This window comes from Hakea prostrata, chromosome 5 (genome assembly GCF_041222555.1).
Source record: "Hakea prostrata isolate BN-2017 chromosome 5, UWA_Hpros_2, whole genome shotgun sequence".
NCBI classification, from domain to species: Eukaryota; Viridiplantae; Streptophyta; class Magnoliopsida; order Proteales; family Proteaceae; genus Hakea; species Hakea prostrata.
In genome coordinates, this window is record NC_142604.1 from 53,597,579 (window position 1) to 53,625,142 (window position 27,564).

Consider the following 27,564-nt stretch of genomic DNA (forward strand, 5'->3'; position numbering starts at 1 on the left):
TGTTACGCTCAATGTTAGGACTTAGGAACCATGCCCTGAGGCATAGGACCTATACAATCCAGATTTAGAGATACGCTCCCAAGATCACGTCTGACTTCCCTTTCTCCCTAGATAATCGGAAATTTATTAGGTCCATTTCCTTGTCAAAAATGGATCATCCATTTCCTTGTTGATGTGTACCATGTGTCCCAACATCACATCATATGGTTTAAATCCATTTATAAGTCACATCAAAGAGTTGATTGATGTCACTGATAAATGGATTTCAACCATTTGATGTGATGTTGAGACACATGGCACACATCTACAAGGAAATGGACAGTCCATTTTCTTGTAAGAAATGGGCATGATATTGATCCTTTAAGATTCGTTATCACATGCATAACTTAATTGGGTCTGTGGGCACTAAGTGCTCAAAAAATTATGAGTAATTTTCATCTGGACCTCGTGAGGTTTGGTCCATGTCAATTTTTAGTCCAAAAAAATAAACACTTTGCATCTGCCTCCCCTGAGGTATTCAATAAGATCAATTAAGGACAATTTATGATTTTTATGACCAAAATGCCCTTACATCTATTCTATCGTAAGATTTGTATATTTTCTTCACAATTAAATCTAATGGTGAAAATCAAAACAGTGTCTTTCCCCTTCAACTCCGGTGACACAGTGGTCGAGGGACCATGACACCAAGATCTTTGAGTAATGTAACTAACCACATGAGTTCACAAGTGGTGATGGCCATAGCACGATATTCATCCTCAGCAGATGAGCGGGACACAGTGGCTTATTTTTTAGATTTTGAAGATAAAAGGGTTGGAACCAAGGAATACACAATATCCAGTGGTAGATCCCCGAGTAATAGTGCAACTTGCCCCATCTGAGTCACAATAAGCACGAAGTGATAACTCAATATCAGCAGATAAAAGAATCCCTTCTCCTAGAGTGCCATGGAGGTACCGTAGTAAGTAATTAGTAGCATCCATATGAGGTTTACGAGGCTCATGCATGAATTGACTAAGAACATTCATAGTGTGAACAATATCTAGGCGAGTAATTGTAAGATAAACAAGTCGGCCCAATAACCGACGGTATGGTGTTGGACCATGTAAGGACATCATAAGTAGTCAACTTCAGGTGTTGTTCCATTTGAAATTGAGTTTGATTAGCACCTATGAAACCAACATCAGTTAAGATGTCCAATGTGTATATTTTCGCTGGGTGATGAAAATAACTTTCTTGGAACGTGCCACCTCAAGACCAAGGAAATGTTTAAGAAAACCAAGATCTTTAATCCAGAAACCTTGCCGAAGAAGTGACTTTAAGTTGGAAATCACGGTTTTGTTAGACCCAACAATTAAAATGTCGTCGATATAAACAAGTACAAAGGTAGATGAAGACTCTGTAAGTAGAGAAATAGAGAGTAACCTACCTTAGACTGTGTATATCCAAGATCAATAAGGGCACCAGAAAGCTTGGAAAATTAATTATGAGATGCTTGGTTAAGCCCATATAATGATTGTGGAAGCAACAAACAGATCTCTCCCCCTTTCGATGATAACCAGGTGGAAGAGTCATGTATACTTCTTCATCAAGATCGCCATGGAGAAAAGCCTTGTTGACGTCCAATTGATGCAAGGACCATCCTTTGATGGCAGCAGTGGCTTCTGACAGTAACCAACTTAGCAATGGGGGCAAATGTCTCATGAAATCAACCCCTTCAATTTGAGTATAACCCTTTGCCACCAAACGCACTTTATAACGTTCAATTGACTAATCTGAATGCCGTTTGATTTTGTAAGCCCATTTACAACCTATGGGTTTCTTGTGTGTGGGCAAAGGTACAAGAGACCAAGTCTTGTTAAGTTCAAGAGCTGCAATTTCACTATCTATTGTCTCCTTCCAATTAGGTGAAACAATAGCCTTAGCAAAGCTTGTTGGTTCAGTTATAGCATTTAGGACCTTGAGATTCTTAAAATGGGGTGAGGATAATCTATAATAGGATAAAAAACAATTAGTAGGAGTGAGAGTACCTATGCAGGAAGGAGGAGCTTGGGCACCCATGGCGTAAAAATGATAGTCTTTAAGATGGGGTGGCAGTCGATGAACCCGAGATGGTCGGGAAATGGTGGTGGAGGGGAAGTTGGGTGAAGAAGGTTCTTCAACCAGTTGGAGAGAGGGTGCGGTTGATATGGGTAGATTTGACAAGATGGGTAAACTATTAATATTTGAGGCAGCAATGGGTAAAACAAACAATAATAAGGATGACAATTTTGAAAAAGGAAAATAATCTTCAACAAATGGGACATCACAACTAAAGTAAACCTTATGTGTTTGTAAATCATAAATCTTATTCCTTTTTTATGCATATGGATACCAAATAAAAATACGATGCTCGGGGATTAAATTTATGACAATTGGATGAATGGTTATGAAACAAAACAAAGGCATCCAAAAGTTCGAAGATGAGAATACTAAGGGATCCTACCAAATAAAACTTTGAAGTGGTGACTTACCATATAACAGCAGGATGGGTAAGTGGTTAATTAGGTAAGCGGCTGTTAAATCACAATGACCCCAAAACTTATGAGGTAGACTTGCTTGAAAGGATAGAGCACGAGCCATATTAAGAAGGTGGCGGTCTTTGCGTTCAACAATCCCATTTTGTTGCGATGTATCAATGCAACTATGTTGATGAATAATACCATGGGTTGTAAAAAATTCAGTTGAATGGGAATTAAAAAAACTCACGAGCATTATCAATTCGGAGTTGTTTAATTTGGTATTCAAATTGGGTTTTGATTATAGCAAAATATACCCTTAATCAGGACCAAGCATCAGATTTATGATTTAACAAAAACACCCAAGTGCATCGTGAAAAATCTTCCACAATAGTTAAAAAATATTTTGCACCACAAATTGAGGGAATGAAGTAAGGTCCCTACATGTCACAATGTATCAATTCAAAACAAGAGGTGGTAGAAAACGTACTAGATGGAAAAGGTAGTCGAGTTTGCTTACCCAAAGGACAAATAGAGCAACACAACTTTTATGAAAAGAAATAGTCGAATCCAAACGTGCAATATAACTAGAAACTTTTAAAGATGTATGGCCTAAACGAGAATGCCAAAGGTCATTGGCGGGAAAAACAAAAGCAGCAACAGATGATCCAACTTCAAATAGGTCATGTATCACACAATGATCAGGATAAGAAGTTAGGAAACAATGAAGTTGTTGGGTAAGTTGGGTAACAGATAACAAACTAAAACCAAAGGAAGGAACATGTAAGACGTTCGTGAGAAGTAAAGTGGGTATGGGGTAACAGGAGCAAAACCACAATTTGGAAGACGAATGGATTGGGTGTGGGGAACAAGACTATCCGAATGAAATAAAGACAAATCTGAAACCATATGAAGATTGGTGCCATGATCAATAACCCATAGAGAAGATACTTTACCTATAGCATTTGCCAAGAGTGTAATGTTACCAGAGTCCAACAGAGATAAGAGTTTATGGGTGGCATCAAGTCAATGGTGAAAGATGGTGCAACCAGGAATGTGGAGACGGGACCACAATTGCAACAAGAGACTAAACCGTTGGAGATGGCGGGGCAGTGGATAAGAGTTTATGGTACTGATCATTTTGTGAAGAAAGCTTATCCCAGAGCCCTTCGAGAACCATAAATAAGAAACTAATGAAGACGTGCCATGTTGATGGGTGGAAATGGCACAATGAATTTCAAATATGCAGGGTGCATTTTTTTGAGAATAACAAGCTTCAAGGTCGTCCCAAACCTCATGAGCAATAGAGGCATAAAGGACACTATAAGCAATATCTTGAACAAGAGCATTGACAAGCCATAAAGGAACACGATCATACCGTTACAGTGAATCCATTGAGGAAGAAAAACTGAATGATAAATAGGTTTTGAAAGAGAGTCCTCAATGAATTGAAGTTTGTTTTTCGCTTCGAGAGCCATATGCATAGCGCGTCGCCAAGTTGAATAAATATCACCCTTCAATGGTTTGGTGACAAAAATGTCACCCAAATTGTCGGACTGATGAAGGAAATACGGAGAAGATGAATCCAAATCAATAAACTTAGTATTGGTAGCCATTTAAGAGGAGGTAGAAGATGAGGAAGAAGAAGATTTGGCAAATTAAGATGCAAAATCATGTTTTAGGCTGATACCATATTAAGACACAGCCTCAATAGGAAAAATGGTTGAATAATTTCATATGAGGGATCTCAACTATATAGGCAGCATACATACCATGCTGTTAGGGCCTGTTTGGTTACATGAGTCTGGAAATTTCAAATATCTAGAGATTTCAAATCTATGGAGTTATAATTTATAAAATTAGATGTTTGGTTGTGAAATGAAATTTGTGAATTCATCCTAAAAAATTATGTGATCGACGTGATTTTTGTGAATGTGTAAATGTATAGCTTTTTTTAAATCTTTGGATTTCACCCCTTACCCATAAATCTACAGATTCACGTTTTTAGTGTAAAAAGGTGAATCTTTAGATTTCAAGAATCTAGAGACTTTTACAACCAAACAGGTATAATTCTCAGATTCATGAATCCAGAGATTTGAAATCTCTAGATTCATGTAACCAAACAGGACCTTAAGCGACTCCATATGAGCAACTTGAAACTTTTTGCCAGTAAAAGAGATGGTGTAAGTCCACATTAGGATTTACTTTTGAGAGATAGGGTTGTTGCTTGATGTACTAAGAAACAGACCCACATTGCCCTATCTTTGGTTGAGTTAGGGTATGTTGCTAATTAGCAATGCTTTATGATAGATGATCGCTTGAGCGATGTTATACTCATGTATTAAGGAAGCATAGCAACATTATTAGAATATCCCAAAATTCTATAGGACAGGTGAACATGTTTGATATCGCTACATTTACGATATGGTTGCACAAATATGAAGTAGTCCTAAGTTATTTCTCCACTGGCAATGAGTTGGCAAAACCGATTGATGAAGCTTATTGCTAGAGATATTTTTCATATTCATATAAGGAACTTGGGATTGAAGAGGATGAGATATGTATTTTCTTAATTGGACAATTATATTGAACATATTTAGAGTGATATTGTAGGTACCCATTTATTATAAAGATGTCACCAGGTATTGAACTGACCCACTCACATGGGTAATTTGCCTTGGCGCTTGTAGATAGCTAGCAAGAAGAGGCTATGGTTTTGTAAGGCTTTAGGGGGCTTTCAAACCAATGAGAGGCTTCTTAGTAAGAACTAAGATGAGACCTCATTGGTCGAACATGGAGACACCACATTTCAATGTTACCTGAGTTGAAGCTGAATGAGAATATTTTATGATTGGTTGTTAGACAACTAGTTGTAAAAGAATCAGGTTAGATGTTATAAGTAGTGACTAAACCAAGATTCATATGACCTTTTCTATTTATTTATTTTTTGTGACATGCTCATTTCATTAGGAGTTATGGCATAGCATGCATGATTGGTTGCATGTCCATTGATGTGAGACCATCGGGATCACATTCAGATGATCCTACTTATACCCTTCACCTTAGACTACGCCATGAAGATGACATCCAATGATGCTATTTTAGCTTGTTTCTTACAATCAGAGATGATGCGGTCTCGCAAGGCAAGGCAAGACTAGGAAAGTAGTTCAGGATAATCCATATAGCATGAGTGCTTCGGGAAAACTTTTTCGTTTTGTACCCGCTAGTGATGTGACTCATTGCCCGGGAGACTTGTCACATTGACAAATTCATGAGTACATCATATGAAATTAATTCACACTAATCACTATGAGGGATCGAGAGTGTGGAACTAGGTATAGTTGAATTGTTTAGGGTATAATAAGATAATTCCAAGTGATGTGCTATGTTGGTCAGATGGAGACTTGATATAGCACTCCTACCCTAAATGCATCTCTTAAGTTGCACGTTTCATTTCCGCATTGAAAGGATTATAGTTGATGAGAGCATTTAGATATTTCTGCCACCTTGTGGCAAGTGGGAGATGTTAATCATGGTGGGTGAGACTTACTACACTTTGTGACCAAGGTGGTGTCAAAGCGGTTACGTATTCTTAGATAACTGCCCCTCTATTTGGTTGAGTGCGAGAATAACTCTAATATTATTTTCCCTCACTTAGTTTAATCTAAATGAAACTCTAATTAAGGAATTAGGGTTGAGGGAAAGAATATTAGAATACGAAACAAACTGATTGAAAAATTTTGAATACCCTCCCTTGTTCTCACTGCGATTTTTTTTTGGAAAGAAGTTAATCCTGAACCTCTATCATTGTGGTTCACTGATTTGAAAGCGTGAAAATAACCTACAAGAAAACAGAACAATGTGGCGAAGTAGAAACGTAAAGGAATAAGAACGCAAAGAGGCACTTCCTGTGTCTAAATCTATTGCATTCAAGATCTCAAAGGTAAATGATCTTGAACCCATATCTAAATAAATTTTTGACAACAATATTTCTCTGTTATCTACCAAAACTGATAATACTGATGCACTTTTGAATTATTTGGGCCCAAGTTGCATTTTGACCATGAAATGAATTATTGAAAAGAAAATCATGTTCTAGAGTGCAAGACAAAACACTATTTTTTTGATAGAACATCAAGAAGACGAAATTACCATGGCCTTAATCCTTTGAGCAAGAAATGAATTATTGAAGAGAAAATCATCTACAGTGCAGTGATGTGAAAGAAGAATGTAAGGGGCCTTTTTCCTCTTGCAATCTTGTCAATCATATTCTGATATATGTATGTTACTGGTCTGTCTTAACTGTAATCCTCTCAATCTTGTTTGTCTTTGTTTACTTTCGGTTTGAAAAAAGAACAAAAATTAACTATCATGTACACTCGCAATGACTTTTGAAATAAACACCTTAACATTAATTTTGAACTCGCCACTGGATGGGGACCACCTCATTTGAGATATTATAGTTCTACAAAAGAGGAACGTTGGATGCTATGGGATGTAAATGGATTGAATTTGGCTTAGATGTGGTAATATTCGAATTGAAATTCAATTATTAAACATGTTGTCCGAATTTGACAAAGACGAAGAACTCTTCGCAACTCCTTTTCTCGAACACACCATAGCCTTGGAGTTCCCGATGTCAAAGATACAACTCCAGCATCCGATGCATTATTCAAGCTAAGCCTGCTCCAAGTATGAAACGAAAACCCTTTTCCGAACAGTTTCACTCGATTGGTTAGACAGCTCTAGAACTTCTCGTGAGATAGTGTGGAAAGGGTTGCAAAAAGAAGTTTTATGTTTGTAAATATGATTCAATTGAGGGTGGATTTCTGCAATTTAGAAAAACTTATCCATTTCGCATGTATAATTATTCAAATGTCTTTACGTTTGGGCCGTTGAATATCTTAATGACGCGTGTCACGACTTCACGACAAGCAAAAATCCAATTTATTCATAAATTTCTATTGACGTCACCAAAAGTGTCAAAAGCCCACACGTAACCTTTACAAAACACTAGAACTTGTGGGACCCACACTCAAATAACTTTTGCTAGCATTTATTTTCTCTCTCAATTTATCTATAAATTTTTATTAACATCACAAAAGTGTCAAAAGCCCACAAGTGATCTTTACAAGTCCTTGGAACTTGTGGGACCCACACTCGAATAATTTTTGCTAACATTTATTTTCTTGGAGACAACTGACATAAATATACTTAGCTTCAAGTACGAATAGAAAAGGGCATGGAAATTTCCAAAGGATCTTGAGGGGAAGTAGAAGGAGGCTCTGCAACAGCAATGGAAGTTCCCTTAATAAGAGACACAGTCAAAGGTGCTGTAGACTACAAGGGCAGCCCAGCAATTAGATCTGAAACTGGAAAATGGAAATCTGCTGTTTTCATCATTGGTAATCAGAATTACAAAGCAACAACTTCCAGGTGCTATTCTGGCTTTCTTCACTCAATTCTTTCAAATTTGATGCAGGAGTGGAGATAGCAGAGAGGTTTTCATATTATGGAATTGCTTCAAACCTGATCACCTATCTGACCGGACCATTACAGCAATCAACTGTGACGGCTGCTGTGAGCGTGAACACTTGGTCAGGGGTGGCAGCCATGCTTCCTCTCTTGGGAGCTTTTGTTGCCGATGCTTATCTCGGCCGTTATCGAACTATTCTCTTTTCTTCTCTCCTCTATGTTTTGGTTAGTTTTTCTCACTTTCCGTTTGATTTTGGAAATTTTCTTCATCAGAAAATATTGTTCAGATCTGAAACTTGCTTTTTTTTTCTCTTTTATCTGATGTGAAGTCTGAAAGTTGCTTCTGCAATCCTAATGAAGGATTTCAAATTTTTGGTCAGCACGTCTTTAGAGGCCTGTGTGAATCAAATGTTCAACAGGAAAAAATATCTTTCAATTAAAAAATATATTTATTTATATATAAAAATAGAATTTGCATCCTACAAGTAACCACCATCATTTGTTAGAGATTTTTATTTTTGGGATAAACACTGTTTGTTATATTTAGTAGAATAGAATATCTGAAATAATATGAAGGCATGCCATTTGTTTTGGGTAGAAATATTAATGCATGTCACATGTCAATATATCTTATGTTCTTAAAGTACATCGTATCATATTAATAAATAAATCATATGATATTACTATTTAAAATTATGGAATCAAAGTATGATGTCTATTTTTTTTTACCTAAAATACCCTTAAGTAGTGTTGCTAATATCTTTATGTAGCCTTTGACTTGTACACTTTTTGGTTAATATTATTTTCAAAAAGGTGGGCCTTGGTACAATTGGTGACAAGTTTTGAGCACCTCCTTGTTAGGTGAGAATAATATGCTCACCAGACTTTTTCTTACTATACAATAGTAGTGGGATCCACCTATAATTTTTTTTTTTGAAAAATAAAAATAAGATGTAATAATCTCAATGAGTCTCTTGTGGGCCCTGATCCTTATTGTGTGGTTCAAAAGTGTCAGGGAAATACATTGTTCTCCTTGACGAGAAACTAATTCAAACTCTTAGTGGTTCAAACTCTTAGTGGACCACAGTTGTAGCCCTAAAGTTAAGGTATCGAAGCAGTCTCCCAATAAAAATTATTGAGGTAAGACTGCATAGGTAACCTAAAGCCCCTAACTCTGCTTATGCAGAAGCCTTTGGTACAGGTTTTGTCCTTTATCCTTTATTATCCTATACATTTCCGTAGATTTGTATCTAGACAAATATTTATTACAATAATTATATTATAAGAATTACTAAAATAAATATTAAAATATTTGAAACACTCCTATTTGTAGGTTCAATAATGAAGGTAGGCCTATTGGCTGGTATACATCGCTTCAACTAAACAAATGGAATTCACATCCATATCTGAACAAACATCAGTAGTGATTGGGCATGTTAACATTATCGAACTACCAATAAAGTCAGTTCAATCCAATTAATGCTAATTGATTCCTGCAACGTTGCCTAACTTGTAAAATTTCATGTTTGGTGACTTGTAGGGACTGGGCATGTTAACATTGTCAGCAGTGCTTCCTCCTTTCAATCCACCTAATTGTTACCCCAGCAGTAACAACATATCTTGTCATCCACCACAGTTCCAAATCATCTTCTTCTTCTGTTCTCTCTATTTGGTGGCACTTGCACAAGGTGGGCACAAGCCATGTGTGCAAGCTTTTGGTGGAGATCAATTCGATGGAACACACCCAGAAGAAATAAAGTCGAAGAGCTCTTTCTTCAACTGGTGGTATTTTGGAATGTGTGGTGGTATTGTATGTACACACTTGATCTTGAACTACATTCAGGACAACCTGAGCTGGGGTCTTGGATTTGGAATTCCATGTGTTTGTATGGTAGTTGCAGTTGTTGTGTTCTTGCTTGGAACCAGGACTTACCGTTACAGTAGTTCTGGTCATGATAATAGTGATAACCCATTCGCAAGGATTGCAAGAGTGTTTGTTGCAGCTGTGAAGAATTGGAGAGCCAATCCTCCTTCAGCATATGTATATAGTACTGTTGATGAAGAGGAAGAGGGAGTGAGTAGTGTTCCCCTAAATGGTAGTAGGCAATTCAGGTAAGCATAGTGAAGTGTATTGTTTTACTGTTAGTACTAAAAAGCTCTTATTTTCTTCTCTTCCATGTCACAGGTTTCTTGAAAAGGCATTGGTAACTACATCTGAAGATGGCAAGAGAATTTTGCAAGTTTGCAGTGTTAGTCAAGTGGAAGAAGTGAAGGCTTTATTAAGACTGGTTCCAATATGGGCTACTTGTTTAGTTTATGCAATTGTATATTCACAAACATCTACTTTCTTCACCAAGCAAGGAGCCACCATGGACAGAAAAATAGGTTCTAATTTCCAAATACCACCCGGGTCTCTTCAAACCTTTATTAGCCTTTCTGTAGTTCTATTCATTCCATTCTATGTTTATGTCATCATTCCAATCGCCAGAGCTCTTACCAAGAAACACTCAGGCATTACAGTTCTTCAAAGGATTGGTGTTGGAATAGTTTTCTCTATAATCACCATGGTGGTAGCAGCAATTGTTGAGAAGAAAAGACTTCAAACTGCAATTGATTCCAAGATAGTGGATGTACCAGGAGCAACAGTTCCTATGAGTATTTGGTGGTTGGTTCCTCAATACATCTCATTTGGGATAGCTGATGCCTGCACCATGGTTGGTCTCCAAGAATTTTTCTATGGTCAGATGCCAGACGGGTTGAGGAGTGTTGGTCTTGCCCTTTATCTCAGCATCTTTGGTGTAGGAAGCTTTTTAAGTGGCTTCCTTGTCTCTGCAATTGAGAAGGTAACTGGTGGTATTGGCAAGGATAGCTGGTTCTCAAACAATCTCAACAAAGGTCACCTTGATTACTTCTATTGGCTTCTTGCTGGTTTCAGTGTAATTGGGTTTTTTGTTTACTTGTACTTCGCCAAATCTTATGTCTACAAGAAGGCCTAGCCTATGAGCCCTGGGGAGAGGGCATGTATCATAATATAGTTGCTCTTTGTAACATCAAATGTGTACAATTAATATTCATATATATCAATATCACCATTGGGAAAGTAATGCAAAAAGAAAGAAACCAACACATCTGTTACCTTATATCTAAACTTGAGTCCAGATCATCTCCCTGTCGGGGGTGCACTCTGTGCTTCTCGATGACTTTAGAACCACATACTACGGTGGGGTCCACAAGTAAAAAACAATAAAACATTTTAAAAAAAAATTTCACCACCTAATTCTATGGTGAAATTTTTTTTAAAAATGTTTTATTGTTTCTCCCTGCGGGCCCCACTGTAATGCATGGTTGTAAAGCTGTCGGATAGCACAGAGTGCACCCCGACAGGTTGAGTATGAATCATCTCCTTGACGGCTTTACAACCACACATCTTGGTGGGGCCCACAGGATTAGATAGTGAGATATTTTTTACATGTGTTATTGTTTTTTACTTGTGGGCCCCATCGTAGTGTGTGTTTGTAAAGCCGTCGAGAAGCACAGAATGCACCCGGACATAGAGATGATCCGGACTCTCTAAACTTTTTTAAACTCCAGGGCTGAAATTCCCCGTACGTCCAGCCATTGAACATGTCTTTTGTGCCCAAGTTGCAATTTTGGAACGAAACAACAAATCTGTTACCGTATACGTCGTGTTGCCAATATTTCTATTATCTGACAAAAGTTACCAAAGAGTCCAAGACTGAGAACATTATTGCACTTTTTGAATCATTTGGCCTAATGTTTCACTTTGACCATTAAATTATTTCTTGGAAAGAAAATCATGTTTTACAGTGCAAGACTGAGAACGCTATTTTCTGATAGAACAGAAACAAGAAGAAATGATCACAGCCATACTCTTTGACCATGAAATGAATTACTGAAGAGAGAATCAACTACAGTGCAACAAAACAACTTATAATCCTACCCAAAAAAAAGGTGTTGTGAAACATAATTGGTTGCAGCAAAGGCCAAAACTGTGGAAGATTTGACGTTGGATGCATCTTAATGTTTCTTAATGGCGACAAAGGCTAATGGGTTCCCATTAGAGATTGAGTTCAGATCCTTTAAGAACCAGGATTGATTCAAAGACCAAACTGTAGAATATTTGACGTTGGGTGCATCATTATGTTTCTTAATGGCGACAAAGGCTAGTGGTTCATATTAGAGATTGAGTTCAGATAGAATTCGTTTACACTTTTCTGTCATATTAGAAGTGGGTTTACATCTGAGTATCAATAAAATTAATCAGAATTGAGATCTGCAGTGGGTTTAGATCAGCTTCCCACCACCCAGATTAGCTTTCCGTTAGGAAGAACTATATGCACCCTTGACACTTTTAAATCACACAATAGGCGGTGAGATCCATGTGGGATCCACTGAGATTTTAATTTTTTTTTTTTAACTAAATATTATAGGTGAATCCCACTACTAGTGTGCAGTAGAAAAGCGTCAAGGGAACACATTGTTCTTCTAGACAAGGAGTGATCCAGACTCCTTCGCACCCAATATGTGATGAAAAGGTATAAGAACACAGACCTCTACTTTAAAGCATAGGAGAGTGCTGAAACATTATAGATTTGCCATCATAAATTTAGTTTGGATCATATACGTATTAGGTTGATTCCTTTATATTTCTCTATCACACATTAATAGTAGGGCTTACCTTTGAGCTATTAATAAATAGAATAATAAAAGTGAAATTTATAGTGGACTCACGTGGGCTTCTTACTTAATATGTGGTGGAAAGATATAAAGAGAACACAAACCTCTACTTAGACAAATAACATGCAGAATCCAGACTCATTATAGATTTGGCCTTCGCGTTTGTAATATGGAAGAGACAAATTTTCTTTAAAAGCCCAGTAGTCTAATGAGTTTTTTTCTTTATTGTCAATGAAGAGGGAGAGGAAGCGAATAGTGTTCTCCTAAATGGTAGTAGGCAATTCAGGTAAGCAACTAAAACATAGTGAAGTATATAATTATTTCATTATTAGTATTAGAAGAGTCTTATTTTCTTCTCTTTTATGCTACATGTTTCTTGACAAGGCATTGGCAATTACATCTGAAGATTGTAAGAGAGGTTTGCAAGTTTGTAGTAGTCAAGTGGAAGAAGTGAAGGCTTTATTAAGATTGTGTTGCTTCAAAATCTTCTTGCTCCGGTTCAGCCGAGGGTGTATCGAACCAAGGATCTGTAAATAGAGAAAACTCATGAGAGCGGCTTGCCTCCATGGACGTAAAGCTACCTTCGATGATGAAGTCATATTTTGGATAACATAGTTTCTCACAAAGAGGACTAAATGCCTAAAGAGATGAATCTCTTGGGTAGGTGCAGGAGTTAATTCTGGCTTAAATTTGATTACCAAACAAAGGTCTAAGTGACCTATTTTTTAGTTGGAGACAATGGATGCTAGTCGTAGGATGGCCAAATCTGATTCCCAATGAATCTCATCGAAGGGACCAAGGCAAAGGCAACTTGCAGGCGCTCTTTACAAGATTTGTACAGGTCTCTACAAAGGCTGACACTAGATGTGACATGGTTGACACCAAATGTGACATGGCTGACACCAGATGCAACATCTTAACATGAACTCTTAACAAGCCAACTAGAAGCAATACCCAGAGGGATCTTGGCAAGCTGGGTTATCTTATCTTCTAATAAGCATCGATGCATGGGTATGGTGCATTTAATGCTATGGCACTCATACAGCTGTAAAGGGAGTTCATCGTATTTACTTGAGATCTTGCAGACAACTGTTGGTTGGGAAGTCTATTAAGTGGTAGCTTCGGACTGTAACTATCACCAAGTGGATAATTCTGGAAACCAAGCTCCAAGAAGTTTCTTGTAAACCCGAAATGTGACTGTCGCTAAGTGGCTAATTCCGGATACCATATTTCAAGAAGTACTAGGATCTAGCAGGTGGCTAGGCCAAACCAAGTTGACTTTGGTCCATACGGTTTACATGGGTTCAAAAGTTTCAAATACGGTTTGGCATAACATGAGCCCCTAATCTTCGAATCTACACTCATGTCAGGTTTGGAGAGTAACTTCTCCAAATGTCTTTCATTCTAGTCTGTGGCCAAGAACTCCACTTAATTGGAGTGTTTCTTTAGAGAGACTCATTAATGGCAACTGTTCCACTAATAATAAAGGATGGAGAGACCAATACCTCCTTGCGACCGTGTAGTGTTAGAGTTGCCGCCCTTCACAAAAAGTGGCCTGAAGAGATTGAACACCAAGCTCCAAAAGTGCCTAAACAACCCACGTAGTGCATGCACTTGCACTAGTGTGAGTGTGAGTGTGCTCCGACGGTACACCGTCTTCGCTCGTACATTGCACATGCATTGGTGTGTCTTATTATTATAAATCCAAGTTAATAGGCAGCAATTATTAATTAACTTGAATTCCGACTTCTCAGTTTCCAATGAGGGACTACATAAAAAACACTTCCCTAAAATAAATAAAGGAAAATTTTACTCACATATAAATCCAATAAAATGAAACATTTATTATTTTATTATATTAAAAATAATACAACATAGTTTTCTCTATAATCACCATGGTGGTTGCAGCAATTGTCAAGAAGACAAGACTTCAAACTGTGATTGATTCCAAGATAGTGGATGTACCAGAGCAACCAAGGTGAAATCCCCCGGATTTCTACCCCTTTAACCCGTGGCTTCAAAATCGAGAAAACCGAGCCTCGAGTTGACGGCAAATGTGGGCCATTCAAGTGGAGCTTGAAGGGTTGGAAATGGAACCAATGTTGGTGGATGACCCTTGTGATGACTCACCAACTTTCCTAAAGTTTAATTGAAGAGAGAAGATTAATCTCGATGGTGTAAAAAGAGTGATTTTGGAACGTCCGTAGATCGACGATGAAGAATCCGATTGATGCAAATAAGGTATCAAATCGAAGATCGTCAAAAGACCTTTCCAACAAGCCAAAAATCACCAAAATCGGAGTCCATTTGAGGGGTTAACTTGGGACAGGTTGAACGGCCGGTCGACCGCCCCCAACCCCCCACCATTTTCCAGCTTCGAGGCAGAATCGGGTTTTTCATGTTTAAAACCCTATTTTGAGTTTCTAACCTCTCATACTCGCATTTTATAAGGCTAGTACGAAGCTGAGGCTAAAGGAGGAAGAGAAACCAAGGGAAAGTAAGGTTTCTAACCATTTGGACGCGTGCTAACACCCGAATCATTGCGGAAACGTTAGGAAAGGTAAGAATCATCAAACCCTCTTCTTTAAGCTTAGTTTTTGGAGTAGTTCTTCGCAATAAATGATAGATTTGAGTAGTTGTTGCTTGATAGGTGTTTTGAATGCTTGCAAATAGTTTCATTTATGTTTCCCTTTGGTTTGTAAGTGATTTGTACGAGTCGCTGCAAACGATTTTGCATTTTGGCTCTCAAACCTAGACGAGAGCACTCGCGAGAGCCCACAATTGGGGCTTTTTGATTGAGATGGAATTAGATCAAATTGAAGGTATACTTAGGACCCTATTGCTTCCAATTAGACATTCCCAAAGTTTCGTTTCGATTCGACTTCGAATCGATGGTGAAATTTGATTTTTGCCGAAACTAAGTTGAGAAAGGTGAGTTCGAAACTAGTTGGCAGATTAGGCTTTTGTTGGGTTATTTTGGGAACTTTATTAAAACCCAATTGACTTCTAATTTATGTCTAATGATCCTCTTACATGATTAGATTTATTTTGATTATAATCACCAACTTGTAAGTGTGACTTTGTGGAACCTTGGAGAGCTTATGCTGACTAAAAATGTGAGGAATATATTGAACCTTAACTTGTATGTTTAATTATGTAATTAAATTTCATTAGTGATAATATTGCCTTGTTTTAATATTTATTATCTTGTGATTATGTGTGGGACTTTGCACGAATGAAAGGTAAGCAAGTATATTTGCTTCTATTTTCAATATTCTTTGAAAACAATATGAGAATGTATGGGATGGATGAGATTGAATGGATTGAGTGTTTCTCTTACTTTCAAATTCTAAATCATTGATATGAAGATATATGGATGATGTTGAATTAAATTACTCTTTTTATTTTATGTTTCAAACTAGGGTTGTGGGTTCACCCATTACCCTAGTGAACATACATGAGTATGCATCTAGACTTAAGTACATGAATGCTAAGTGTCTAGAAGTGTTTGGCTAGGTAAACTCATGAGTACTACTACCCTTCCGGCAGGGGTATTGAAGCCGGTTAACCCGTGATGTTAGTGGCTGGGTCCTGAGCGTCAAGCAGGCTCACTATCATCATAGAGAGGTAGGGTTGCATATAATAGATAAGGGCTCCTGGGCGCTCAAGACCGGTGAAATGATCCGTAAGAGAACATGGAGAGCATCCTGTCCATTATATGTGGACGACCACTTGGTTAAGGAATGGGATCCAACAGATGCCTCCTGTTGAGGATTACATTCATAGGTGGAAAGGTATTGAACCAAAAGGGCACTAGGCATGAGGGGAGATATCCTGACCATATGTAGTACGAGACTGTATGACTTTGCACCGGGCTAAGATTATCCTTGACACGCGCCAATCTCATACCAAACGGTGATGTGAGAGAGTGGTGACCTATACCCCAACCATGGCTTGACAGGACTTTACCCAACAACCGCGAAGAACCCAATAGACGTCTCTTGTTGAGGGAGAGTGACTGAGACTGCCCAAAGGAGATTGGTGTACAAACTTAATGCGTGTCTACCATAGAGATCTCATGATAGAGTTAGGAGCATAATATCATAATCATTCATACATCATATCATTATCATTAATTACATTATCGATACTCAAGCTATATGTGTGATGTGGAATCTTGTGTATGAATGCATGATATGATGTGAAATCTTGTTGACGAATGTATGATAAGATGTTGAGTTGACCTCACTGAGTTCTGTTGAACTCATTCCTTTTTATATGTCTATGTCTATTAGAATATTCTACAGGTTATGAGGACTACTTCCAAGTGGAGGATTCGTTGTCGGTAGGCTTTCTTGAAGGAGTGACTGAAGAAGATGTAGACATGCATGGAGCTTCATGCCCGTGCAAAGACTATTCTTATGAGGTTGGATTCCATTAGGGAATCAGTTTGGTTTAATTTCCGTTGCAACAAACTATGCTTCCTTCAAACTCTGATGTCCATTTTGATTAACTTTAGATAATGGATGACCGGAACCTTTTGATCAATCAAGTTTGATAACTTTATACTTGAACTTGATTTATTCTTGTCCTTTTTATTATGCTATATCTTGTGATGGAATTGTCACTGAACCTAGGTCCTGCGGTGTATCACCCCCATGGGTATTCGAGTATGGCCGGATCTGGCTGGGTGGGGTGTGACAAACAGTCCTATGAGTATTTGGTGGTTGGTTCCTCAATACATCTCATTTAGTATAGCTGATGCCTTCACCACGGTTGCTCTCAAGAATTTTTCTACGGTCAGATGCCAGATGGGTTGAGGAGTGTTGGTCTTGCCCTCTATCTCAGCATCTTTGGTGTAGGAAGCTTTTTAAGTGGCTTCCTTGTCTCTGCAATTGAGAAGGTAACTGGTGGTATTGGCAAGGATAGCTGGTTCTCAAACAATCCCAACAAAAGGTCACCTTGCTTACTTCCATTGGCTTCTTGCTGGTTTACGTGCAATTGGGTTTTTTGTTTACTTGTATTTTGCCAAATCTTATGTCTACATGAGGGCCTATAGAATCTGAGCCTATGAGCCCTGGAGAGAGTGCATGTATCATAACATAGTTGCTCTTTGTAGTATCTGATGTGTACATTTAAAATCACCATTGGAAAAGTAATGCAAAAAGAAAGAAACCAACACAACTGTTACCTTATATCTAAACTTTACTTAACCCAAGGGCTGAAATTCCACGTACGTTCAGCCACTGAAATTGTCATTTGGGCCCAAGTTGCATCTTTGGAAGGAACCAGCAAAACTGTTACCTTATAGGTTGTCTTGACAATATTTCTGTTATCTGCCAAAAAAGTTGCCAAAGAGTGCAAGACACAGATGCTATTATACTTTTGAATTATTTGGGCCCAAGTTGCACTTTGACCATGAAATGAATTATTGAAAAGAAAATCATGTTCTAGGGTGCAAGACCAAGGAGATTATTTCTTGATAGAACATCAAGAAGACAAGGTATCACAGCCCTACCCTACTCATTTGACCATGAAATGAATTATTGAAGAGAAAACCATCCACAGTGCGAGAAAACAACTTACAATGATGTGAACCATAATTGGTTGCAGAAAAGTCCAAACTCTAGAAAATTTAACATTCGAGGCATCTTAATGGTGACAAAGGCGAGTGGATTCCCATTATAGATTGAGTTTGGATCCTACAAGAATAAGAATTGATTCTCTTATACTTCTCCTTCATATTAGAAGTGTGTTTACATTTAAGTATCAATAAAATGAATCACTGGTGAAATTTGCAGTAGGTCTAGACGAGCTTTTCATTTACTCTATCATGGGAATGCATACCTCTACTCTAACGCATAGAATAGAAGATCCAGAGAGAAATTTTTAGTAGACTTATGTAGGCTTCTTTCTTAGTATCTGAGATAGAAAGATGTAAAGAGAACACAAACCACTCGTATTCTAATGAATTTCTTACAAGGAAACGTAAAAGCTAATTCTCTGAAAACTACGTCAGGGATGAGGAAACTTGTAAAAAACAATCTCATTGATTGGGTTTTCCTTTTAGTTTTATAATATATATAGATAGATTAGATAAAGTAGAAAACTAAATGCAGCATTTATGCAGAGTCACGCAAACGTAAGCTTCAATAAAAAAAATATCCACTTATTGTCAATGACACTTTGCGTGTCTTCAATGAAAATTTAGATGCTCTGTGACGTTGCAAATGGAAAGCTCAAGTAACTTTTACTTTTTTTTTTTTTAAAAAATAATAAACGAATTTTATCCATAAAACAGATTTTCTATTGTTGGTAATGTTTTTTCTTTTTCCTTTTCAATTTAATTTTATTTTTTCTAATAGAACTCTAGGGAGGATTCTTTGTGATTCATGGTGCATCAAGGAATCAAATAAGATGTATTGTAATATTTTAAGAGCGAAAGGATACGAATTTAATCACGTGGTTCTTGTGCTTATGGCATCGAACTATCGATTGAATAAAGAATCGAAAAGATCGTCTGAAAAACGTGGTCCGCATTCAGGTGCAATAAGTACATAACTAGTTAACGTTATTCATACTTTTCTTCAACATATGAAAATTAAATTTTTTTTTAATAAGCTAAAGTCCAATTTGAATTAGGTAAAAAAAATATTTCTCATAATCACAATAACTATTTTGACTAAATCAATCATGTGATTGTTGTGTTTACCCAACCATCGACTTATCGATTGAATTAAGAATCGAAAAGATGATTGTCTGATTATCAATTAGAATGACATTTAGGGTTTAATGAGCTTATTGACAAAAACGCGTGGTCCTATATTTGGATGCAATAATTACGTGATCAATCGACATTTTCATATTTTTCTTCAACATATGAAAGAGTAGATTTTTCCAATGTCCAATTTGAATTAGATAAACAATATGATTAGTTGCACTAATTTGACTAAATCCTCTATGTTGGATATATTTTCTTCTCCATCCATATGTACTACACGTTAACTACAATTTTTTTTGTTTGTTTTGGTATCTGAAGTTCATCCGGGCAGTTTCCGCGCACCTCGATTACATCCTCAAGCGGGGAGCTTTGTTGTCCGCAAAGGTCGAACCTATAAACTTTCCACAGAGAAGTATGGATCTTACCACACTCCCAACCAAGGTCTGAAGTATCGGTTGGTGTCGCCGTGTTAGTGGCCGGCGACACCACCAAAACCTCGAAAAGCCGGCTACCATTCGCCGACATATAGTGGGCGATCTGCGAGAGTAGACTGAGAGATCAGAGCTTGGAAGAGGAACTCAGGAGATGTCGGGAGTTTATAGAGGGTTTGGGCTGGTAGATGCAGATCTTGGTAGGGATTGTAGAGGCGAATCCGATCTTCATCTCCACGATCATTACTCTGAAAAGCCATAATGTTATTTGTTTGAATTCACTCCTCTTTTTTTATCTTGGCAGAAATCCCAACTACAATATGGAATTTTAGCTCTGATTGGAAGAGGAATCGACTATTAGGGCGAAATATTGAAGGAAGCACGGTGACAAGAATGCAGATGACTCTCTAGATTCCAAACCCTAACGCCGCTTCTCGGTTCTTCTCATTAGCAGCCAAGAAAGGAGGCTCAACACTCAATTGCTATGGCCGACAATGAGCAACAACGGTTTTGGTAGAGAGAGATCTCAAATTGAGGGAGAGAAGAGATAACAAACTGAGACAGAGAGAAAGGGAGAGATCGCAGACTGAGAGAGAGAGAGAGAGAGAGAGAGAGAGAGAGAGAGAGAGAGAGAGAGAGAGAGAGAGAGATCGGCGGGAGAAGAGTTGCGGGGGGCGCTTCGCGGTGGTGGAGAAGAGTTGGAGAGAGAGAGAGAGAGAGAGAGCAGAGAGGGTTTTGGATTTTGGGACTGTGCGGAGATAAGTAGAGACTTTGTTACCCGCGAATGGAGAGAAGACTGGAATCAGTTAGTTTCTTCCTCTCTTCCGGCAAGAGAACGAACCAGTTGCGGTTGTACTGATGCCGCCAGTGACATAAGCTTTGATTTTGTTGACATTTCGCCGGTTCGACGAAAAGTAACCGATTTTCGACAATTTTCCGGCGACATCTTATACATTTCGTTTCGATTGCTACTTTCGTGTCGGATTTGGGCAACACGACGATATATCGGACATAAAATACTGTGTTCCCAACCGTGCATTGACACGTTAACCAGAATTATTAAGCCAACAATGTTTCTCATTCTTATGGATCAGTGTAATTAAATATTCCTCTTCAAAACTTTAATTTATTTGAAAAAGAAAACAAAAAAAAAAAAAACAGAGCCGTTAATTGAGTGCGCCGACGTATATTGTTTTTAATAAATAAATAAAATATTAATTTCTCATTTGGAAGTGGAGCCCACTTGTTAAATAATGGGGTCCTCATCTCTGTTGTTGGCTTTGAAGGGTAGCTGGAGACGTGTCTCATTAAATTTGTCTCCAAGAAGAAAACTCTATTTGAACAAACGCCTTCGATTAAGGTTTTCGTTTTGGTTTTTTTTCTCTTTCTGTGAAACAGAGCTAACTCAGTTCATCTTTATCAGCAATGGACCATTCTTCTCTGTTATCAGAAACTGTTAAAGGTTCCGTCGATTACAAAGGTCAACCGGCGATTAGATCCGAAACAGGCCGGTGGAGATCTGCCGTTTTCATCATCGGTAAGTGCTGATTAGTTTGATTTTTTTTATTTTCTTTGTTTCGTTTCGTTTCGATCAGTTGAGAAGTGATTAGGAATCTTCGATTAAATTGGAAATTTGTTGTCTGGATTTCTCAGGAGTTGAGATCGCAGAAAGGTTTTCATATAATGGAATTAGTTCCAACTTGATTACTTACCTCACGGGACCGCTTCAGCAGTCGATGGTGACGGCGGCGGTGAACGTCAATACCTGGACAGGAGTGTCTTACATGCTTCCTCTGTTTGGAGCTTTCGTTGCAGATGCCTTTCTCGGTCGATTTCGAACTATTCTCATGGCTACTCTCTTCTATGTTCTGGTTCGTCTCTCTTTCTCTTTCTTTCGCTCTCGCTCTCAATTTCCATTTTTGATCGGCTTTCTACAGATGGTATGTGGAGTCCACATCAGATGCCCACATGGGCATAGGTGGAGACAGATCCTCTCTCACACCATTATTGAGGAGTGTGCCACCCACAGGGTTGTGGGACCCATGTCTTCTATTTTAGAATTATTGTTTTATTTATACAAGCTTCAGATCTATACCCACCTATGCCCATTTTGGTTGGACGACGGATCATTTTTCTGTCGGAAGAATGCATACTTGTTTCTTCAAACTTTTTCACCGCACAATCATGTAGTGAGTTTCACTTTTAAACTATTTAATTAATATTTAAATGTGAATTTACATGATGGTGAAAAAGTATTAGAGGATAAGTATGTGCTTTCTGATAGGGAGATGATTAAGACTCTTTGGATTGTAATATGAAGTCGACAATTTTCTTTATTCACGGTAAAAATGTTGGGAATTTTATGAAGTTCAATGAACCGTGCATCTAGATGAATGATACATGTCCATCCGTCACATCCAAAACTTAAGATAAGATTTAGAAATTTTATTTTAATTTTATTTTAACCTTTGGATGTGACTGATGGACATGTATCATTCATCTAGGAGAAAATGGTCATTTTTTTTACGCATAAAATATCATAAATGTTGATATATGTGGTTTAATGGATTTTTTTCATTTTGAGTTATACGGTTAATAGGTTTAAATATTCTTATGATATTAAATTTTGGGTAATATTCATTTTGGATCCCCTAAGATTAGATTCAAGTCATTTTAAATAAGAAAATGATCTGGCATCTACATCCCTAAAGTATAAAAAGATAAAGTACACATTTAATGACTAAAATGTTTTTGTCTTTCTGATTTTTTTTCTTAACTTATAGAATATCCAATTAGAATATTACTCGATATTAAATTGTTATATCTCATATTTTCATTCAAAATATGGATAAGATAAAGAAAGGAAATCGAAATGACATAAATGCATATTAATCATGAAAATAACGTGTATTGAAAAATAAAATGAAAAATGTCATTTTTTAAACTAAAAATGACTTGAATCAAACCGTAGAAATCCAAAGGAAAATTATGCTGATATGTATGACTAGAGAATGCATACATGAAAAACCTTCTTTTTTATTTTTGGTAAAAATTTAAGTTCATGAATGACTCTCTCTGTCCTCTTAAATAGAAACTAGATAAATCTATAGAAAATGGTCATGTTCTAGTTCCAAAACAGTTTCTGGTGCTCGTTTAAAGATAAAAGATAAAAGATAAAAGAATAGAAAGTGGCACTTCAACTCAAATCTGAAAAAAAGGGTTTTAGTTCAACTATTAAGGGGCTGTACCGAGAAAAATAAAAAGAAAAACCATGAAGTGGTATATTGCGTGGCTTGCAAATTAAGCGACTGCTCCACTGGCTATCTTTCAAGTTTCAACCATACAATATATATTTATTTAACTTATAAAAAAATTAAAATATTTTTTTATAAGTAAAATGAAAAATTAAAAGCACAAATGATAAAATATTAAGTTTTCATCCCAAACTAAGACGCAACATGGTTTGATGATGAAACTAGTAGGGCATAAGGATCAATTATATGATTGCTTTTGTTTCTTTTATAAAGAATAAGTCAAAACATATAATTGAATTGGACCACCAAATGTGGTCCAAATTGATCAAAGCCATATATTATTATTAGATAAGAACATATGTAAAGTTTGTTGTATGCTTAATGTATCATCATTAGAAATTCCGTGTGCAAGTGGTGTTGATAAAAAAAAATATCAAGAAGAATGCGCTAAAATGACTTGGTACATAATAGTTAATACGATAACAAAATTATTTTATATGATCAAGAAATAAGTTTAGATAAAAATGCTTTACAATCCCGAAGTAAAGAATCCTATCAATAAGAGAGCTACTGGGAGAAAGGGTAAAAAGTTCTCTCCCTATAAATGAAATGATCTTGTTACCTTTAGAATCATTAAACATAGTTGATACATTCCTCCAGCCCAATTGCTTAAACAACACTAGATCTCTATAATAAATATCTCCTCCCTAATAGAGATCTCTAGCTCCCTTTCTATCTCTTCACACTCCCTTTCACTTTTTTTTTCTTTTCAAAGCACTTTCAATCCCTTTCACTCTTTATGTCATTCAGTTGGCTAAGAAGCTATTCTCTGTGGATGGCTGACATCAAGAACAAAAGAAAATAAAAGCATTCGAAGAATTCCCACAATAAAACGAATTCTGTGGTGGTCTAGTTGGGTTGCTTTTGTCAAAAGTGAGAGACTAGTGATCTGTCTGTCTTTTATTACCCAAAAAAAAAAATCTGCCTTGTCTTTTAACCAATAAAATAGTGATCTTTTTGTCTTTAATGGGTTTGGTTATTTAATTAGAAATCTGTATTATTTGTCCTAGTTCTCTGAAAGGTACATGCATATAGGACCCCAGTCAAGTATTCTAAGGAAGGAATCTCTTTGTGGGAAGTCAGTTCTTCCACTGGAAGAATTATTGGAGCTTCAAGCTAATCCGTTCTCACTTGTATAGTGATGTCTTGTACGCATCAACTTTGTGATGATCTATCTCAACTCTACAGTGGTCACCTAAATATTTTTTTATTTTTATTTTAAATTTATAGGAAGATTTGTGTTTCATTTATAATTGATTATAAACATATAATAAGATAAATATATATATATATATATATATATATATATATTAGTTGTTTTCATAAGATTGATACGAAATAATGGATGATAAAGTTCAATAGTAAGATTATTCCATTGTGACTTAATTTGTTGCAGGTTTCCATTGAGAATAAACTCTATACAGAAGCATGATCCTTGGTATAAAAAAAATCCTTGGTATCTGGATCCTCTTGTCCAACTCTTTGTTGCCCAACTCTCTCCCAATGACACAAAAGTAGGAGGTGGACCCCAACCAAAGCAAGGTGTTATCACTGGGGTAGGATGGTCATTTTACCCTTGCTTGTATGTGGTTGGAATGGAATTGGGCAAGGAGGGACTTGGGGTGGATCTGGATCCAAAGCCTTATGTGTGCAAGCTTGATGGGCTTGTAAAAATGATATTATATATCCACTGAATAGGGATAGCTTCTGTTTTTTGTAGGGATTGGGCTTGTTAACAGCATCAGCGGTTCTTCCTTCTTTAAGCCCACCTAGTTGCCATGACAGTGTTAACACAATATCTTGTCATCCATCTCAGTTCCAAATCATCATCTTCTTCAGCTCTCTATATTTGGTAGCACTAGCACAAGGCATGCACAAGCCATGCACACAAGCTTTTGGTGCTGATCAATTTGAAGTTACAGATCCAAAGGAATGCAAGTCCAAGAGTTCTTTCTTCAACTGGTGGTATGTTGGAATTTGTTCAGGAGCTCTATGCTCTCACTCCATCTTAACTTACATTCAGGATAACATGAATTGGGGTCTTGGATTTGGAATTCCATGCGTTTGTATGGTAGTTGCACTTGCAATTTTCTTGCTTGGGACCAAGACTTATCGCCATAGTTTCAACGACGACGATGAGAATCAATTTAGAAGGATGGCATTAGCTTTTGTTGCAGCAGCAAAGAGTTGGCAAACCAATCCTTCTACAGCCACCGATGAGGAAGAGGGGGAAACTCTTCTCCAGCATGATACTACTGATCCACTCAGGTATGTGATGGAAGCTACTTTTCTAATATCCAGGGTTTGAGGAGGTTGGGAGCTTGTCATGATAAATTCACCATTCCAAGAGTCTCATCTAAGCAAATCACCTAGGACGAAGAGTCTGGATTTTTAACCTGCAGATGGAGAGCAGGGATGTCTCCACACCACATACTGGTGGGGGTATTGCACCCACGATGTTTGTATTCGAACAGATATTTTCTCAAACATTGTCTATGCTTAACAACCCATTCAAATGGCCAGTAGTCCTCACTTACCATTGCCAAGATTTGTAAATCACAAAATCTTGTGTCCTTGAAATCAGAGTCAACCTTTTAGCTCTGTTTCTTCACCTATGCAGCTTTTGTGGTGCTTTAGCAACTAGCTTCTTCAGTTGATCTGGGAGATCTTGATCACCCATTAATGTCCTTTTTAGAATAATCTCTTAGCTCTACTTTATAGATTTCCAACACAGGCAATTTCAATTGACAACAACAAGGCCTTTATTTGCTTTCTCAATGTGATAGGTTTCTGGACAAGGCACCTGCTACATCAGAGAATTACAAGGAAGCTTGGCTAGTTTCCAGTGTTGATCAGGTGGAAGAAGCAAAGGCAATACTACGATTGTTTCCATTTTGGGCTACATGTGTGGTATATACGATTGTGGATGCACAATACTACACTTTCTTCACCAAACAAGGAGCCACCATGGATAGAACCATAGGGTCTACAGGTCTCAAGATACCACCTGCATCCCTTCAAACCTTCATTAGCATCTCCATCATTGTTTTCATGCCGATCTATGACCGTGTCCTTATTCCAATTGCTCGAGTTCATACCAATATACACTCCGGCATCACAACACTTCAAAGGATAGGAACTGGAATATTCTTATCTCTGTTAGCCATGGTAGTAGCAGCAGTAGTTGAGAAGGAAAGGCTTCAAGTTGCCATTGATTACAAGATAGTAGATACACCAAATGCAACAGTTCCCATGGGTGTTTGGTGGCTAGTTCCTCAATACATCTTGTTGGGAATTGCTGAAGCCCTTTCTATGGTTGGTCTTCAAGAGTTTTTCTATGACCAAATGCCAAATGGATTGAAAAGTGTGGGTCTTGCATTTTACCTTAGCATCTTTGGAGTAGGAAGCTTTCTTAGCAGCTTTCTTGTCTCTGGAATTGAGAAGGTAACTGGTGGAGATGGTCAAGACAGTTGGTTCTCAAACAATCTCAATAGAGCTCACCTTGATTACTTTTATTGGCTTCTTGCTGGTCTAAGTACCATAGAATTAGTCATCTTTTTGCTTTTTGCCAGATCTTATATCTACAAAAGGGTAGATATATAATCACAGCCTCTTTTTTCTAGGTAAAGATGTATAATCATATTGATCATAGCCTTTGAAGGACATTGTACAGTTGATCTTAGTAGTGCAATTGTGTATATTCGACTAACTTTGTAAGTGAAGAAGCATAGAAGTACCTAACCCCACCCACCCTCTCCTCTTTCTTTCTTCTCTTTTATGTAATTATTATATGGAAAATATTCTTTCCTTCCTCTATCACTATTAGAGTATGATTTTGTGGGAGAAAATTTTTCAACCAACTTGAGTGATTTGTCATCACTTCCACTGTTCTATGATTCTATCATCATCACTCACATAGCTTATTTGGTTGCATATTTTTGTCATTACTTCCACTGTTTTAGATTCAACTGCAACTTGATCTTCTTGAACAGGTTCAGCAGCTTTGATTTATTACATTTTATTCTCAATTCGCTCAAAAGTGATGATGTGAAGAAATCAATTTTACCATTCCGTTTTCTCTCCCCTTTATTGGTGCTTTCCAGTTGACTGCAATTGTGTTCTGCCCCTCAAAGTGGATTTCCCAACATAGATATATATCTGTTTTGGTAATTGCTGAAACTGCAAGAATTAGTGAGGATAAACAGAGCATTTTCTTTGAGTTGCTGCCAGAGGTTTGGACTTTACACCAATTAAAATACATTGCATGAGTTTCCTAGATAACTAATTCAGATTCGTGATGAAGACTTGCAGGAAAGAACAGAGGACATTGGTTCAATGTGAATAAATTGAACCAAGGCCATTACTCAAACCCCTCTTGAATTAGGTGATCCATAACCACCGATCCGCGTTCTAGCTTCATTTCTTCT

At 37.3% G+C, this 27,564-nt stretch overlaps 2 protein-coding genes across 2 annotated transcripts; both read left to right on the forward strand.

The window, feature by feature from the left end:
- Nucleotides 1-7,738: 7,738 nt before the first annotated feature.
- Nucleotides 7,739-11,062, forward strand: LOC149016532 (protein NRT1/ PTR FAMILY 5.10-like). The gene is made up of 4 exons (XM_089155867.1): nt 7,739-7,903; nt 7,981-8,198; nt 9,514-10,085; nt 10,159-11,062. Exons 1-4 carry the CDS (start codon nt 7,795-7,797, stop codon nt 10,967-10,969), a joined length of 1,710 nt encoding a protein of 569 aa, XP_089011993.1. The 5' UTR covers nt 7,739-7,794; the 3' UTR covers nt 10,970-11,062.
- Nucleotides 11,063-21,119: 10,057 nt separating this feature from the next.
- Nucleotides 21,120-27,263, forward strand: LOC149016533 (protein NRT1/ PTR FAMILY 5.10-like). Its single transcript, XM_089154653.1, has 4 exons — nt 21,120-21,360; nt 21,477-21,694; nt 24,858-25,405; nt 25,924-27,263. The coding sequence occupies exons 1-4, from the start codon at nt 21,249-21,251 to the stop codon at nt 26,738-26,740; spliced, it is 1,695 nt and encodes a 564-aa protein (XP_089010779.1). The 5' UTR covers nt 21,120-21,248; the 3' UTR covers nt 26,741-27,263.
- Nucleotides 27,264-27,564: the final 301 nt, after the last annotated feature.

Coding starts and splice junctions, on each gene's coding strand:
- LOC149016532 (XM_089155867.1), top strand. CDS start 7,795: ATGGAAGTTCCCTTAATAAGAGACACAGTCAAAGGTGCTGTAGACTAC. Junction 7,904..7,980: donor ATCTGCTGTTTTCATCATTG/GTAATCAGAATT, acceptor AATTTGATGCAG/GAGTGGAGATAGCAGAGAGG. Junction 10,086..10,158: donor AATGGTAGTAGGCAATTCAG/GTAAGCATAGTG, acceptor TCCATGTCACAG/GTTTCTTGAAAAGGCATTGG.
- LOC149016533 (XM_089154653.1), top strand. CDS start 21,249: ATGGACCATTCTTCTCTGTTATCAGAAACTGTTAAAGGTTCCGTCGAT. Junction 21,695..24,857: donor CTACTCTCTTCTATGTTCTG/GTTCGTCTCTCT, acceptor TGTTTTTTGTAG/GGATTGGGCTTGTTAACAGC. Junction 25,406..25,923: donor GATACTACTGATCCACTCAG/GTATGTGATGGA, acceptor TCAATGTGATAG/GTTTCTGGACAAGGCACCTG.